At 57.0% G+C, this 16,596-nt stretch overlaps 1 protein-coding gene across 1 annotated transcript; it reads left to right on the forward strand.

The window, feature by feature from the left end:
- The first annotated feature begins 1,258 nt into the window (after window positions 1-1,258).
- On the forward strand, window positions 1,259-16,480 carry WNT2B (Wnt family member 2B). Its single transcript, XM_064399188.1, has 5 exons — window positions 1,259-1,506; window positions 11,774-11,994; window positions 13,518-13,795; window positions 14,176-14,440; window positions 15,438-16,480. Exons 1-5 carry the CDS (start codon window positions 1,343-1,345, stop codon window positions 15,665-15,667), a joined length of 1,158 nt encoding a protein of 385 aa, XP_064255258.1. The 5' UTR covers window positions 1,259-1,342; the 3' UTR covers window positions 15,668-16,480.
- The last annotated feature ends 116 nt before the right edge of the window (window positions 16,481-16,596 follow it).

Raw genomic sequence — 16,596 nt, forward strand, 5'->3', positions numbered from 1 at the left:
ATCGAAGGGAGGGGGCAGCTGAGGGCTCTGGTAATGGGGAAAGGACTTCGGTGGATAATGAGGTTTACAATCCCAGTAATTAATCAGGTATATCACTAAAGTGCTGACAATGAGAGGTGACCAGAATGCCTGCTCACCTCCACGGTGTGGCAGGACATGGGGAAGAGGGAGCTGCCAGGCAAGGTCGGTCCTCACCAGCTGTCAGTCACCAGTTTAGGTGATGAAGGAAGGAAAGCTGAGAGCCCAGGGCAGCTCATCCCCTGGCTCTCCCTGCCCCACAGCCACGGGCGGCAGAGGAACGCAGAGAGGGAAGAGCCCTCGCCAAAATAGTGCAAAGGGGCTGTGGCTGAGCTTGGCCACTGACACCCGATGGCGGCTCCTGCTGTGCCCAGCACCATCCAGGGAGTGTGTGCCCACTGTGCCCTGTGCCCACTGTGTCCTGTGCCCCAGACCGCTGCCTGCAGGTTCCCGGGCACCTGTGGGGTCTGCACCGCCTCGGCCCCGGGGCTGGGACCAGCGGAGCCGCCAGCTCCCGGCAGGGCGGTGTCCGTGCGCTGCCCGCACCGCGGCCCCGCGCAGCGCGGCTCACCGGCGCTTCCCAAACAGCAGTGACACCTGGCGGGGGCGAGCGCGGGCGGAGCCGGCCCCGCGTCCCCCGTCCCGCATCCCTCATCCCGTATCCCGGGTCCCACATCCCGCATATCGCATCCCGCATCCCGCATCCCACATATCGCATCCCGCATTCCGCATCCCGCAACGCCGCTGAGCCGCTTCCCCGGCCGGGGCCCGACGGAGCGGCCGCGACCGGCGGCTCCGCACCGCATCCCCGCGGGTGCGGGAACGGCGCCGGGAGCGGCCCGGGGGCAGGAACCCGGCGGGGGCAGGAGCCCGGGGGGGCAGGAGCCCGGGGGGGCAGGAGCCCGGGGGGGCTGTCCGACGTGCCCTCGGGGAGGCGGGGGTCGGTCCGGCCGGAGCGGCGGCTCCGCGCCTCTGACTCTGCCCAATGAGAGCCCGCAGCTCGGCGGGCGCCGGCAATATTTGGCCGCGGCCCCCGCGCTCCCATCCCCAGAGCGCCCTCGCCCTCCGCGCAAGGACCTCCATGGCCCGGCCCGGCCCCGCCGCCCGGGGGGCCCCGCCGAGCGCCCCCGGCCCCGCGGGGAGGGACCCCCCCGCCGCCCCCCCGGCAGCATGAGCCTGGGCGCGGGGGCCCAGCCGGGGCTCGCTCAGCAGCGCGGAGCCGGCGGACGCGCCGCGGGGCCGTGACGGGCAGTGCCCCGAGGGGAGCGCGGGCAGGACCCCCTTCCCCGGTCATTTCTCCGTCTGGACCCCGCCCCGGAGAGATATGCTCAGCCCAAACCGCCTGGAAGCGTCTCCTGGGATTGCCGTGGCCCCCGGGCGTGCGGAGTGCGGAGCCTTCCCTCGGACGGCGGGCGCGGCCCCCCGGCTTTGCCTGCCCCTCGTCCTGCTGCTGCTCGCCCTGACGCCCCGCGCCGACTCCTCGTGGTGGTGAGTGAGGCCCCGCCACCGGGGATGGAGACGGGGATGGAGAGCGGGATGAGAACGGGCACGGGGAATACCGAGCGGGGCACGGGGCAGCGCCGGCGGGAGCGCAGCGAGCCCCGCAGCGCCCGACGTGCGGGAGCGGCCGGGCCGTGCGCGCTCCCCGCGGCTCCACCTGCGCGGCCCCGGCCGCACCGGGCTCCCAGAGCCGAGCGGCGGACACGGAACCGCCCGGGCCGGTACCGAGCCCTCCGGGGCCCGAAAATGCCGCCGGGATTCCTGAGGGATGGGACTTGCCGCGGGGAGCTCGGTGCTGTCGGGGAGCAGAGCCCATGAGCTGAGACACCGCTGACAGCGTTCCCTCCCTGGCGAGGAGCAGGACGAGCCCCTCGGTGCGGTTTGGGCAGGGAAGGGCACGGCTCGGATCCCCCGATCCCCCCGCCGGAGCTCCCATCCCTCCCATGCCCTGCTGCCCCTGCAGTTATTTATTTTGCTCCTGGGAAGCGAAGAAAGTTGATGTCCCCCTTCCTTTAGATAAGATGAGGCTTTGTAAGAGACAGAAGTGACGCCATAACAAAAACCTTGTGGAAATGAGTCCCCTCCTGCCCCGGTTCGTGTAACAATGAAAAGTCATCTATGCAGAATGACAGTAATTAGGAAAACAAGGATCGAGAAGGTTTCCAAGTGACCCTGTGCTGTTTCAGTAGTTCAGCAACACTGGCGAAAAAAAATAGTTGGCTGCAGTAAAGTTCTCAGTGTCCCCCACCCTATAAAAGTCCTCTCTAATCTTGTGGAAAACAGCGTTTTCCATGCCAATCTCATCATCATTAACAGATCACGGTGGATGAGGCAAAACTTAATCAAATTCAACCCGACTGCCACTGAAAGAAAGTGGTAGTTTCTGGGAATTCTCAGCTACCGTGGAGCTCTCTGCACGGGGCCGGGAGCACTTAGAGTCGCGCAGATAGCACAAGTATTCGGTGTTGGAGAGCACGTCCGGGCGTGTGGCAGCCCCGGCCGGGCTGGCATCCCCGGCAGAGCGATCCAGGGTGAGCAGGGCTGGTGGGAACGCGGTGGGGCCAGGAGGGAGCGGGAGCTCGGGGCTGCTCGGGCAACTGGTGGCAACCAAGCACAAAAGCAACTCCGTCAAGAGACCAGAAGATGGTTTGGGGGACAAATGGCTGTTCACAGCCGTGCCCAGAGGAACTTTCCCGAAAGCTGGTCAGCTGAGGGGAGCTGGAATCACTGGGAGAGAAAATGAGTCACTGCTGGGGAGTCTCAGGTTGATACAAGCACTGACCTGGCTTCCAGAGCCAGCTCTGCCCCAGCCCAGCAGGGCAGGTGAGGGCAGGATTGCTTCTGCGGGCAAGGCGAGGCTGCTGAAATGTGAAAAGCTGAGGAAGGAAGGAAGGGACAGGGCAGAAGTTGGAGTATTTCCATTATCACAGAGGCTGGAGAAAGAGAGGTTCCTTAGAGCTGAGGAGTGGGTGCTTGGGATAACACGGCTGGGAGGAAAGCAGGAATGGAGCAGCCACAGCATCGTGTGCCCAGAGATGGGCAGTTCTGGTAGCACTCGTGGATGCTGCCTCAAGGGTGAAAATTCCTTCTTCAGGAGGAGTGCTAAAGCCGCCCATTTCCCCGGCTGCAGCCGCGGTCTGCCCCGCTCCGAGCGCCTGCGGCTTCCCAGCGAGCGGGAGGAAAAGCAGCCACGTTTAAAGCCTCGGTAGCTGTGGCTTGTTTGGAGGAAGCTCGATTTAGCTCCCACAGCAGTTTGTGTTCTCAGCTCGCAGGCTGATCCCCGGCTGGCAGCCCAGGGGAGCTGAGCCTGTCCGGGGCTGGGCAGCCCCACGGCCCCGGGGCAGCCTTTGGACATTTTTACCGAGCATATTGGTCCCCAGGACCTGAAATACATGACTTTTAAAACAAAAACAGTTAGAAATGGAGTATAATAAACTCTTAAGGGTCACGCTTTCAATTGAGCCTTCTCTTCTGGAAAGCAGAACATTCCTAAGAAAAGCCCAAATTGAACTGAGCGCTGGACGTGTCAGCCCTGATGAAATAGCGTGTTTAGATGAAATTGTGTTTTACTGAAAATGGTTTCAACCAGCTGTGGTTTGGGAAAAAAGTTATTCAGTGATTTGCATAGGTTTCCAAGTACATCTTTAGCACCACTGATATTACAGTAAATACATTTGGTGGTGCATCATCCTTCCTTATTTTAATTATTATTGCCAAATTCTTCTAGGGATTCACACACAATAAACTTGGGGAACTAGAGGAAATGCTTCTCATTTTCGGAGTCAACTTTTTAAGTAGTTTAATAGGAAAAATTGGGTCTCCTCTGATCACAGTACATGGAAAGGAAATATCAACCAAATGTTTCTCCTAAACAACTGCAAATTATTAATTTTCAGTGACGTCAGGCATGGCCCAACCGCTTCACATAAACGCCGGGAATGGGTGAACTTTGGCACCCAAAAGAGTGGCTGTGGGTGGGGGTGTGTGCGTGTGCACGTGCTCAGAGCACGGGCAGAGGGGACAGGTTGGGGACAGTGTGGTTTTGGGGTTTTGGCCTGTGTGGTTGTGGCCGGGCTCTGTCACCAACGGTGACAGCGGGGTGGCTGTGGCTGTGGGGAGCAGCACCCTCGCACAAATGCTGCCAAACTCCAAAGTGTTACTTAGCAACAAAATACCAGCTGAAACACAGACAGAAATTAAGGAGGAATGCAACGGGAAAATCCCTAAATCCCGTTTACACTTGCGTGCGGGGTGGGGAGAGCAGCGTGGTCGGGGCTGGCAGGGCTGTGCCCCGCGCCCCCAGAGCCCGCCAGGCCCCAAAAGCGGCCTCCGAAATTCCTTTGGAAAGATTTGGGAGATTAGACAAATGTTGCTTATAAACACAAACTGTGCAATAAACAAACTCGTTGTAAATAACTAAGTAGAGTTTACTCGCTGTTGAGAGCCCGGCGAGCCGTTCTGGTGTGGAAAGCCATCCTAAAATTAAAGGTTTGGTTAAAGAAAAATGTACACAAAGCCCTGCATAGCCCCCTGCATCCCACCCTCACACACACCCACTCTCCTGCAACCCACAGAGACCCCCCCAGCTCCCCAGCACACCAAATCCTTGTTAGCTAACTTGTTTATTGCTAACCACAGCCCTTGGAAACTACAAATATTTAATTTCATTTGGCATTGGAACAGATGGGAGGCATCAGGCTCCCAAAGAGATAAAACAAATCTGTGGAAGGAAGAGGATTGCGAGTTTGGGTGTGGGTTGGAGAGCATGTGGGAGCCTGGCAAGCACATGGGGCTACCCATGGAGCTGTGAGGATACGGGGGCTCCAAGAGAGCTGCTGCATGCCAGGGTGTGATGCACATGTGGGGATTCTGAGGGATGACCAGTCCAGAGTCAGGCAGCCATCATGGTGAGCTCCCTTCCCTGCCCAGGGAAGGAAGAGTGTGTTTATGGGCATGGAAAACACACCACGGGCAAATCATGAAGCAGGAGTGCCCCTGGCTCCCTCTGCGCCAGAGCAGCCCCTGGGCATGGCTCTGGCAAGGTTTGGCAAGGACACCCCACTGAGATGGAGAAGGAGCCATTCCCACCAGGACGGGCTGCTGGCTGTGCTCCCACTGCTGTTCTTGCCCAGGATTTGCCGTGTGTTTCCACTGGGACGCCAGTGCTGCCCAGCTGCAGGGGATGGGCACAAGGAGTGATGGAAACATGGAGCCACACGTGTGGACATAGGATATAGGATACAGGAGAGACAAGCTCATTTAGGCAGGCATCATGCTAAGGTGTGCGGGAGGGGAAATAGCATCAATAGGAATGTTTGAAATGGAGCCAAGGGAAGCCAGCTGCATGGAGGAGCTCCTCAGCCCCGCTGCTCCCTCCGTGCCAGTCTCAGCTGGGCAGACCCACAGCAGCCCCCGGGGGCTTTGCTCCTAGAGGGTCTGGGGGCTGCGTGGGGGCTCCGAGGGCTGTGTGTCCGTGGCTGGGATCCCATCCTGAGCCGTGGAGTGTTGCCCCCAGTGCTTCTGCTGCCGAGCAGCTCATCGCCCTTTCAGTCTTGGCACTGCTGCAGAAACAATACCGAATCATGGAATCACAGAAGGGGTTGGAAAGGACCTTAAAGCATCTAATTCCAGCCCCTTTGCCATGGACAAAGCTGCAGGAGCAGAACTTGCCACCTCGGAGGGGAGAGGACGTGCAGCCCTTGGGACACGGAGATCTCCGGGTGCTCGCCCGGCTGTCAGTTTGTTGTTGCAGAGCACTTTGCATGGCAATAAAAGCAGGAGGTCAGTGACCAGGAAGTCTTTATCCTGAGGCGCTCCGCAGCTCGGCTGTCCGGGCAGCCATGCTGTGAAAAATCAGTTTTAAAGTAATGTCAGGCTGATGGAGAATGAACCCCGTGGCCTTTGCAGCAGCCCTGGTGTTCTTGGTTGGGGTGGATGGAACAGATGGGTTCTCTCAGTCACTCTGAGCAGTTATAATAATCCTAACTGTGCTGCTCAGTCCATTTTTCATTAGGGTCACTTTCACCTATGGGAAATCTTTCTAAGAAAGAAATGCAGAAGGAAAAAAATCCTTCTGCTCTTCCGAACTCATTAGGTTTTGCTATTACCAAAAGTGATTTCAGCAGTGCCATGAGGAGATGTGTGCTGGGCCAGAGCTCGTGGAAACACAGCTTCTTCTTGGAGCAGCTCACACCCAACACCCAGGATATGCCATGGAAAAGAATTGTACATCCAGTTCTATCACCAGAGGCTGTCTTACCTCCCCACCTTTTAGGAAAGGACTTTAAGGGAGAAAAAAATTATTCTTAAGGGTAAAGCATATTTTTAATGAGCAATTATTTTGTATTCATGCACCAGCAACAAGGAGCAGCTTTAACCCAGTGCTGACCAAAGATTTCAGACCTCAGTTTTCAGGTTACTGTAATGCAAGATGCCAACAGCAAAGCCTCCCACATCCGCTCAGGGGACAAGAGACTGCAGCACCCATCTGCTCCATCTCCCCAGGACCACAGTGCTCAGTCCTCCTCACAGAAACTGCATCCCAAAGACTGCACAGGCTGCAGGAAAACCACAGAGAGAGGACTCTGACCAGGATCTGAAGGCAGACAACTTTAAAAGAGGGATGCACAAGAAAGAGAAAGATGGTGCAGAAAATAAAAAATGCCCCCTTAGTGGCACTGGTAGTGGCTCAACATTATGATATTAAACATTATTGAAGTGAGACTAAGGCTCTCAACATGCAGAGTAGTGGCTGTAAGTGAGGAAATTAGGACTATTAATCACTCAAAGGCGTTAACAATTCCAGCAGGCCAGGATGGCCCTGTTCCCAGTGGGGCTTAATAAAATACTCAGGTTTGTAATACTAAAATAATATCTCAGATGTTTATAGCACCTTGCAACCCGCAGTGCTTGGCAGTTGGCTGTAAATTGTCTGCCACAGCAGGGAGAGCAGAGGAAGGAAGGTGCAGCATCCTTGGGAAGTATGCAAAGAACTCGAGGAGGTGAAATGCTGCCAGGCATGATGGAATTTGCTCTTTAGCAGGCAGAGAGGCAGGGATGTTGGATTTGATCCTATCTGCTCAAGCTGTCTCCAACAGCTGCCTGCGGCTTTCCAGCCTCCCTCCAAAACACAGATTTCATGAGGATCCAGTGGGATGGGAAGAGACCAGAAGCCAGGGTAGCTTGGCTCCCAGGCTGGTCCTTCAGGGCTGCCAAAGCTGTCACAGAGCAATGGGGAACTGAGTCACTCTTCCCAGGGGGTGGACTCCAGCAGCCTCTGATGCCACCAAGAAGCCAGACCACGTTCTCTTCTCAGCCTCAGAGCTCTGAGCAGACCTCAGAAGCACAGACTGTCCACAACCCCCGGGGGTAAAACTGTGACAGTGGTTTTTGTTAAGCTTAGCTTCTATTAATCTAATTTAAAACTGTGCCTTTAATGGTATTGGTGCAACCCGCAGTGGGAATTTATGATGTTTCAAGCAGCTGTTTGAATTCAGAGCACTAAAATGTAGATTTGTCTGAGAATGGTAATTCCAAAGATTTCCCTTTTAAAATCAAGTTATGTTCAAATAGGTTTTCCAGTGCCTTATGAAATGGTGAAAAATCAAATCTTAGCTAAAGCAGTGTCTAGTATGAATTTCATTGAAACTGAATTAGGGCACTCACTCACTTTGCAGGAACACCTTGGTATTATGGAAGAGCAACGGGACAGTTTCTGATTCCATGTAATTCTATGAATTCCCACTAAATTAATTTCTTCCAAACCTCATTTTCCAAGAGACATTTCCCAGCTGATCTGTCCCAGTGAGCACGTGCAGGGAGGAGCTGTTCAGAGCCCAGGGCTGGTGTGGGAAGCCCAGGAGCCGGACACCCAGCCCAGCCCAGCGAGGAGGGGGCTCGCACAGCCCGCACGCCACCAGCTAAATAGATGCGTCTGCCTCTGATTTGCATGTTTATCTTAGAAGCAATTTAGGTTTCTCCTTGTTTACAAGAGCCAAAGTCAGCAGACTCTCCAAAGAACAACAGCTTGGAAGGCAGCGCGTGACGGGTGTCTCCTGTTCCACTCACGGGCGCTGGATGAGCTCGCTGCAGCCCCTGCATGCAGCCCTGCACCTCTGCATGCAGCCCTGCACCTCTGCATGCAGCCCTGCACCTCTGCATGCAGCCCTGCAGCCCCTGCATGCAGCCCTGCAGCCTCTGCATGCAGCCCTGCAGCTCGCAGGGACAGAGGAGGGCTTGGCCTCGCAGGCTCCAAAAGCACCTGCCCGTGGAGGATGAGGTGTCCGTGCCCTGCTGCTGCTGCCTTGTGAGCAGCAGGGCAGGGAGGGCAGGGAGGCAGCCCTGCGTCCCCCAGCACGGCCCTCACACCCAGCTCTGGGGAGAAGGGAGATGCAGCCAGCTCCAGACTGCACAGCGACGGGCAGGAGGGGACACTGCAGCCCAGGGTGGCCACAGGGGTTGTGCCAGCCCCTCAGCCAGGCTGGGCAAACAGCTCTGCACTTGGCAAAGGGCAGTGCCAGGGCTTTGCACACCCCCAGGAGGCAGCAGCATGTGGAGTCCTGTTGGGCAGGGTGGGGGATTGTTATCCCCACATGCACTTAATTATCCACTCCCAGCTCCTCCTCACTGCAGGCTGCCTGGCTCCTGCCTCTCTCCTCCCAGCCCTGAAGTCCAGGCCTGAGCAGCCTCCAGCATCAGAAGTTATCCCTCACAAACTTTTCTGAACTCAGGGCTGGGATTCTGTGGGTTTTTTTCAGCTGTAAAAATGCAGATTGCCCCAGAGTACAGCACTGCAGAAGTGTGCCACTTCCAGCAGAGTTTCATTTGTTTGAAAATGAAGTTCTGATAAGGCAGCTGGGGACTTCTCAGAACATCCATTGTCTTTCGCGTTGCAGTATTTTTAAAATGTCACAGATTTTGAGAAATAAAATTGGAAGGGATGCTTTCATCTATCCAAAACAAATGTTTGGGTTTTTTCCTTCCCAAAACTCTGCTTGGCAGAATTTTCTGATGTTCCTCGTCTTGCTCCATTTCAGAGTAACTGAACTCTACTGGAGCATTTCTCACCAAGCCTTCGCCTTTGCCGAGACAACCACAGCCTTTCCAGGTCATGGGAGGAATTTTCCCTTTAGTTGTGTTAGATTTCAGTACATAAACTCTGCTGGAATGCTGTAGGTGCTGTGGTGAATGTGCTGCCACAGGCAAAGGGAGATGCAGCCGCTGCCCCTGGCCCTTCTGGGGTGCTCACGGCGAGCTGCTGCTGCAGCAGTTGGTGCCCTTCACGCTGCTCTCCCTCCACTTTCTCCTGCTGATAATGTTTGCTCTGATCTGGGTATTTGGCAGGAGAATTAAGGAGAAGTAATTAGCTTCCAGTGTGAAAAAGGGAGTGCCTAGTGTTTATCTTGTCTGGAGGGTTTCCCTTGATCTCGGTCTCCCGGGGGATGGTGTTAGTGCTTTATCCATCACTCTCAGTCCTGGCAGCTCCACTCGCAGTGCTGGGACTGGAGACCAGTGCCCCAGCCCCACAAGGTCCCTGGCGAACTGGCCCATCACAGAACATTTCACCTTTCCCACCTTCCCCAGCATCACTTTTCTCCAGCAAAGAGGAGCTTTGGCTACTTCTGAACCTCCATCGTGCAACCTGCTGCCTCCCAGCATCTCCTCTCACCTTGCCAGCACAGGCAGGGGAAGCCAGCCACCCCCATCCTTGCTGGCAGAACGAATTTAGGGCTGGGGACCTGACCATGTGTCCTGGAAGGAATTCTGCAGTCCCACTTGATGCCACCGTGCCACCATGCAGCTGGTGGGACTCCTCTGCCCTGACCCCATGGGAAGGGAGGGGCTGCTCTGAGTCTGGCACGAGCAAGGCAGTGAAACATCTGCAGCTGGCCCTGCTCGAGGAGCTCCTGTTGGCTTTTCTTTCCTAAACAGCTTCTGCCACTTCCCCGTTCCTCTGCCCCAGGATGAAAGGCTGGAGAGCTTGCCTGTGACAATAATGCTCACTGCCCCTCGGAGTCTGGGCTTGCAAAGCCATGGGGAGCTGGGTTTATTATCCTCAGCTCCAGCCCGAGATGACCTTGTGCTTCTGCCAGCATTTAAACAAAATATTTTAAAAGAGGGAGCAGATCCCATTGCTTTGTGTGCTTGCAGGGCTTTCCTGAGCCTGGGAGCTCTCGCTGGGGTGGATAGAACTGAGAGAACATGTCCAGAGACAGACAATGAAATATTATCCAAGCTTATTGCTTTTTATTATTATTGAAGGACGGTTTTTGCTTCCAGACTGGGGGTTAGAAAAAAATCTGAATACCACCCAAACCTCATCCCTTTCAGCCAGAATCCCAGCTCCGTGCTCTGCAGCAAAAGTCATCCTCGAGCACAAGCAGCCGGAGGGGTGAGCGGGCGGTGCAGGCGGGAGCCGACTGGGATGGAAAATTCCACGTTGCTGCCATTGTCCGGGATGGGGAGAGTGCGGGGCAGAGCTGGGGTCCCTCCCCCGTGGCTGTGGGAAGCTGCCCATGGGCTCTGGCAGGCTGCTCTCTGTGCCTCGTCCGTCTGCTCCGGGTTCCTGCTCTCCCCCTGCTGCAGGGAGGGCACCAGGACACAGGTGGGATACAGGCAAGAGAGGGGCCACAGCTTAGTTCTGCCAGTTGTGGAGCTTCAGGGCACGGGAGTAAAGGTTCAGGAGATGCACAGAGCGAAATCCACAGCTGGGGGATGGCAGTGTGGGTGGGGAGTGCAGCCTGCTCCTCTTCCTCCCTCACCTGCGCATGCCACAGGAGTCTGTGCCACGGACGTTCCTGATGAGTGCAGGCAGAGGAAGGGCAGAGCCTGCACGAGCTGCACTGGGCTCAGCTGGGCTCCATCCTGCTGTGCTCAGCAGGGCTGGGGTGTTGGGAAGAGGGTGGGAGGGAGGTTTTGCACATCAGCAAGTTTCTGTGCTGCTGCCCCAGGAGCTGACACAGGCCAGGCTTATGGGAGACATCCCGTGACTCACAGCACCCAGAGCTGACTGTGCTGGGGGACAGGGGCTCCACAGACACCCTGCTCCTTCCTGCAGTGATGCACACACTGAGAAAAGCTCTGCTTGCTCCTGGCTCATGCATTTCAGGGTTATTTTATTAAACAAAAAGACTGTGATGGCTCAGCTGTGCCCTGTCCCTGTGCCCTGCCTGTCTGAACCACAGCCCCAGGCAGGTCTCATGTGCCTCACAGCTCTCCCGTGCCAAGGGGATGCTGCAAGGGCAACATTTCTGTGTAGAGACACTTGGGGCAGAGCCTGGAGCAGCTCTGACACAGCTGGAAAGGAAAAAGGGAAACTAGGCTTCAATGTAAGACCCAGCAAGCAGAGTGAGGACCTGGAGTGGCTTGGTTTGTTCAGCTGGAGGAGACTGAGGTCAGACCTCACTGGGGTCTGCTGCCTCCTCCTGAGGGGCAGTGGAGGGACAGCTCTGATCTCTGCTCTCTGTGACCAGGGACAGGAACCAGGGCAATGCCTGGAGCTGTGTCAGGGGAGGTTTAGGCTGGATATCAGGAGAAGGTTCTTCCAGAAGCTGTTCGGGCACTGAACAGGCTCCCCAGGGCAGTGGTTGTGGCCCAAGGCTGCCAGAGCTGAAGAAGTGTTTAGCCAATACTTTCAGTCGCAGGGTGGGATTTTGGGGCTGCACTGGATGACCCTCGTGGGCCCCATCCCAGGGGATATTCAGTGGTGTGTGACTCGGCAGGCAGGGCAGTGACGCGGCGCCGTTCTCTCTCGCAGGTACATCGGGGCACTGGGCGCGAGGGTGATCTGTGACAACATCCCCGGGCTGGTGAACAAGCAGCGGCAGCTCTGCCAGAGGTACCCTGACATCATGCAGTCGGTCGGGGAGGGAGCCAAGGAGTGGATCCGGGAGTGCCAGCACCAATTCCGGCACCACCGCTGGAACTGCAGCACCCTGGACCGCGACCACACCGTCTTCGGCCGGGTCATGCTGCGAAGTAGGTCCTGCCCTGTCCCCTCCCACCACCACGGGACTTGTCTTCCTGGAGAGTCTCTCCTCCCCTGGCTGCCATGCCCGGTGGCTTGGATTACTCCCTGAGGAGAGCTTTGCCTTTGCTTGTAAATTAATCAAGTAGTAATGGGAGCAGAGCACTGCGCTTGGGATGGCTGCACCAGATGAGATGGAGCAGGGGGAGCGCTGGGGGAGAAGGGGGAAGGAGGAGACACCTCCGGAGAACAGGCGCATATGTAAACAGTAATGGGATATATAAATATTTGGAGAGCGGGGTTGGCCAGGACTCAGCAATTCACGTGGGAACTGGCTGTTCCCTCGCATGGCAAGGGAGGCAAGGCACAGATGCAGCTCCAGTCCCTGCTTCAGGCTCTGAGGTGGAGGAGGACCATGGCTACGGGCAGGTGCCAGCCCTGCACAAGGGACTGGGCACAGCCCTGCCCGGGAGAGACCTTCCCTCTCCAGGTGAGGGATGGATACAGCACAAGCAGGGACACACCCAAGAAATGTACCCAAGGAGCAGAGAGGAAAGGTGGGGACAGGGGTGGGGCGGCTCCAGAGCAGGAGCAGCACGGTGGCTGCAGCTGCCCCGGGAGTGCTCTGGGAGCAAACAGGCCCTGGGAGCCAGCGTGAGCCCTGGCCCGGGCAGCAGCACTGCAGGACAGATGCTGCTGCATCCCATGACGTGCCGGGAGCATCCAGCCATGTGGCCTCCAAATCAAAAGCGGCTGGGAGAGTCTTTCCACTCGCAGCTCGTATGGAGGACACGTGAGTGCCACGGAAGGAGCCGGTGAGTGGGGGGCTTGCTCCTGGCTGGCGGGGGGATGGGGCAGCTGCCCGTGGGGTGGACAAGCAGCAGAGCCACGAGCCAGATGCCCGACCCGACTGGAGGAAGGGGACTGGAATGCTGAATGCAGCATTCACCCTGCCATGCTGCAGCCTGCCTGCTCAGCCTCTCTGTTCCCATCACGGCACCTTTTCTCCTGCTCGCATCCTCTCCTGGCAAAGGACGGGGAATGATGAAAGCTCCTCGCCACAGCCCCATCCTGCGAGGCCCAAAGAGAGCTCTGCTGCCTTTGAAGTTGCTTTCAAAGGCTCTCGAAATGAAGACTAACATGGTTTTGATTTGCAGCTTCTTTTACAGCATTATAAAACCAGCTGCGAACTTGAACCAGAGACACAAAATCGCAGGCAGCAAGCTGTGCTGTGCAGGCAGAGCAGGGCTGGGGCTGGGGCTGGCTCTGCTCAGCGCCAGGAGGGAGGACAGCAGCCCTGGCAGGGGGGCTGGCTGCTCTCACCACCCACGGGCATGCACCCTGAGCATTGCAATCACTCTGAAGGGCTTCAGGGCAGCCGAGGCTGGACACTGTGGTCAGCAGAGATGGCTGGGCTTGGTTTATCCCCACACAGGCTGGCCTCGCTCCCCAAGCCCTGGTTCTGCACGGGTGGCAGGCGCTTGGCACAGCCTGGCACGCTCACTCCCCGTTGCTGTTTCTCTCCCCGTGGCAGGCAGCAGGGAGGCCGCCTTCGTCTACGCCATCTCCTCGGCCGGGGTGGTCTATGCCATCACGCGGGCCTGCAGCCAAGGGGACCTCAAGGTCTGCAGCTGTGACCCGCTCAAGAGGGGCCGCTCCAAGGACGAGCGCGGGGAGTTCGACTGGGGCGGCTGCAGCGACAACATCAACTACGGCATCCGCTTTGCCAAAGCCTTCGTGGATGCCAAGGAGAAAAAGGTGAAGGATGCCCGGGCGCTGATGAACCTGCACAACAACCGCTGCGGGAGGATGGTGAGTGCAGCCCCTGCAGCAGAGCCAGGGCTCGCCTGTCCTCTGGGACCTTCTGGAGGGGACTGGGCAGAACAAGCCAGAACAGCTTGCCCAGAGAAACGGGACCTTGGGCATCTTTGGAGGGCAGTTCCTGCTGTGGATGAGGCTGGATGCTGCCCTGCCTTCCCAGAGCTCCCCTGCATGCCTTGCCCTAGGGAATGGCAGGACCTCGCTCACCTTTGCCTCCTGTGTCCTTGCAGATGTTGGCATTGGTGGCTTCCATTAGGAGCCCCATCCCACAGAGCCAAGGGCTTATAAGCTGCACCAGGAAGGAGTAGACCCTGCTGCAGTGTCTGATGCCCAGGGTGACCACTGGTCCTTACCCATCTCTCTTCCCACAGGCTGTGAAGCGCTTCCTGAAGCTGGAGTGCAAATGCCACGGGGTCAGCGGCTCCTGCACACTAAGGACTTGTTGGCTGGCAATGTCAGATTTTCGAAAAACAGGGGATTACCTAAGGAAGAAATACAACGGGGCCATCCAGGTGACGATGAATCAGGATGGCACTGGATTCACAGTGGCCAACAAGAACTTCAGGAAGCCCACAAAAACAGACCTGGTGTATTTTGAGAACTCACCTGATTACTGCGTGATGGACAAGTCAGCAGGTAAAACTTGGAGCTCCAGGCATTACCCAAAAGCATCTCTTCCACCCTTCCCAACAAGCCAGCCGTCCCATCTAGCCCAGCCTGGGGGCTCAGCTCCCCCACTCAACCCCAGTCTTTGGAGAGGGAGTTAGCCAGACCCAAGAGTCCCCACAGCACCCCACACCTGCACAGGCAGGACTGTGTTTGTCCAAAATCCCCAGGCTTTACACCAAGGCCCAAACCCTTCAGGCTTTTGGTCACCACAGAAGTGGAGTGTATCCTCAGAGCCCATCTTCTGCAGAGCAAAGCTCCCTTGAACAGGCTGCTCCTCTGAACACGAGGTTGGGATAAGAGCAGGGAAGAGGCATCAGGGCTGCTGGACTCCAGCAGAGATGATCAATTGTTTCTCAGCCTGGAGCATTCCCAGTTTAGTTTGCAGCAGCCACGGGAGTTCAGTGGGGAGCACATGGCCCTGCCATCCTCAGCCTAAGCAGAGAGGGCATTCTGAGCTTTGCCAGCTGCAAAACCTGGCTCGGTGGGCACACACTGCTCCAGGGGTTCCCCAAGGCACAGAGGGGCTGCAGAGAGCCCACCCCTGTCCCCTACCACTCTTACGCTGTGGCAGCAGCAAACACAGGCTCTAGCAGTGAGCATGGGAAGGGGGCCGTGCAGATTGCCATAGAAACCCAGAAGGTTTTGGGTCGGAAGGGATGTGAAAGATCATGTCATTCCACCCCTCCATCGTAAGGGACATGAGAGACACCAAAGCTGCATCCCTGGGCGGGCTTGTGGCATCCCATGTCCATAAAGCACAGCAAGCGCAGGCTTGGCAGCGGTGCCTTTGGAGACGCCCCTGCAGCGCGTGCTGTGACAGGAACAGCGCGATGTCCCCCCCAGAGCAGTGGCACCCACGGCCCCCACTGCAGATGGAGACGCCCGGTGTCACCGTAACCCCTGCGGGCGGGCAGGCGGGTGGGGAAGGGAGGAGAACAGCCTGACTGCTGCCGCTTCCCCGCAGGCTCCCTGGGCACGGCCGGCCGCGTGTGCAGCAAGGCGTCGCGCGGCACCGACGGCTGCGAGGTGATGTGCTGCGGGCGCGGCTACGACACCACGCGCGTCACCCGCGTCACCAAGTGCGAGTGCAAGTTCCACTGGTGCTGCGCTGTGCGCTGCAAGGAGTGCGAGGACACTGTGGACGTGCACACGTGTAAAGCGCCCAAACGGGCCGAGTGGCTGGACCAGACCTGACCAGACAGGAGCACTGAGGGAAGAAGCCACTGCCACCCCCCCTTGCGATTTTTTTTAAACCCCTGTGCCCTGAGGGCCACGATGTTCTGGGAGCTGTAGTTCAACTGCATGGCTTTTATTTAATTAATTCTACGAAGCACTAAGGAAAGGACTACAGTTCCCAGGAGGTACTGTGGGCCCTTCGGTGTGCTCAGCAAAACTAATCCTCGACATAGCAGGAGGCTGTGATCCTTGCTTAAACTGTGAACCTGCAAAGGTTCTCTTGGCAAAGGGTTGGTGCGACCGACGGAGAATCGGAGGACTGACTGTCGGGACGTGATGGCTGAGGAGTCCTGCACCTCCCCAGAGAATCTACCTTACAGTAAAGCTTCACCAGCAAAAAACACTAGTTCAGAGTAATCCACTCTTGCAAAAGCATTCTTGCTGTTTCTTTTTTGCAAGGCCAGAGGAAAGGTGTTGTGAATCCGTAAGACAGTTCCATGATAGCTGTGTTTCCCTCGAGCAGACCTGACACATCACTAACACCACTGAGCAAGAGTCACCTCTGCACGAGGCTTGTCCCTGTGTCCCCAGCACAGGGAACAAGTGGAGCTGTAACTTGGAACTGAACCCTGAAGGACTGCACACAGACAAAGGCCACCTCTAGATGCTGGTGGACACACGGGGCTTGAGAGAGCAAATGAGACCTGTGAACTTACTGGTAGGTTCTGAAGCCAACGATACAACAGCATCTCTGTACAACTCACGTGTATGTTGTGTATACTGCTTATTATTTTAAGTCAAAATTCATTATAAACCTGTACCAGAAAATTATGTCCTTTGCTTTCTGAATTCCTACACACTCAGCTGGGCACGTCCCCAGAGCAGGAACCAGCCCACAGCGTTTCTCTTCCCCCCTGTCTGCAGCTCCTGCTATCCCAAAGCTTCCT

This window comes from Passer domesticus, chromosome 25 (genome assembly GCF_036417665.1).
Source record: "Passer domesticus isolate bPasDom1 chromosome 25, bPasDom1.hap1, whole genome shotgun sequence".
NCBI lineage: Eukaryota > Metazoa > Chordata > Aves > Passeriformes > Passeridae > Passer > Passer domesticus.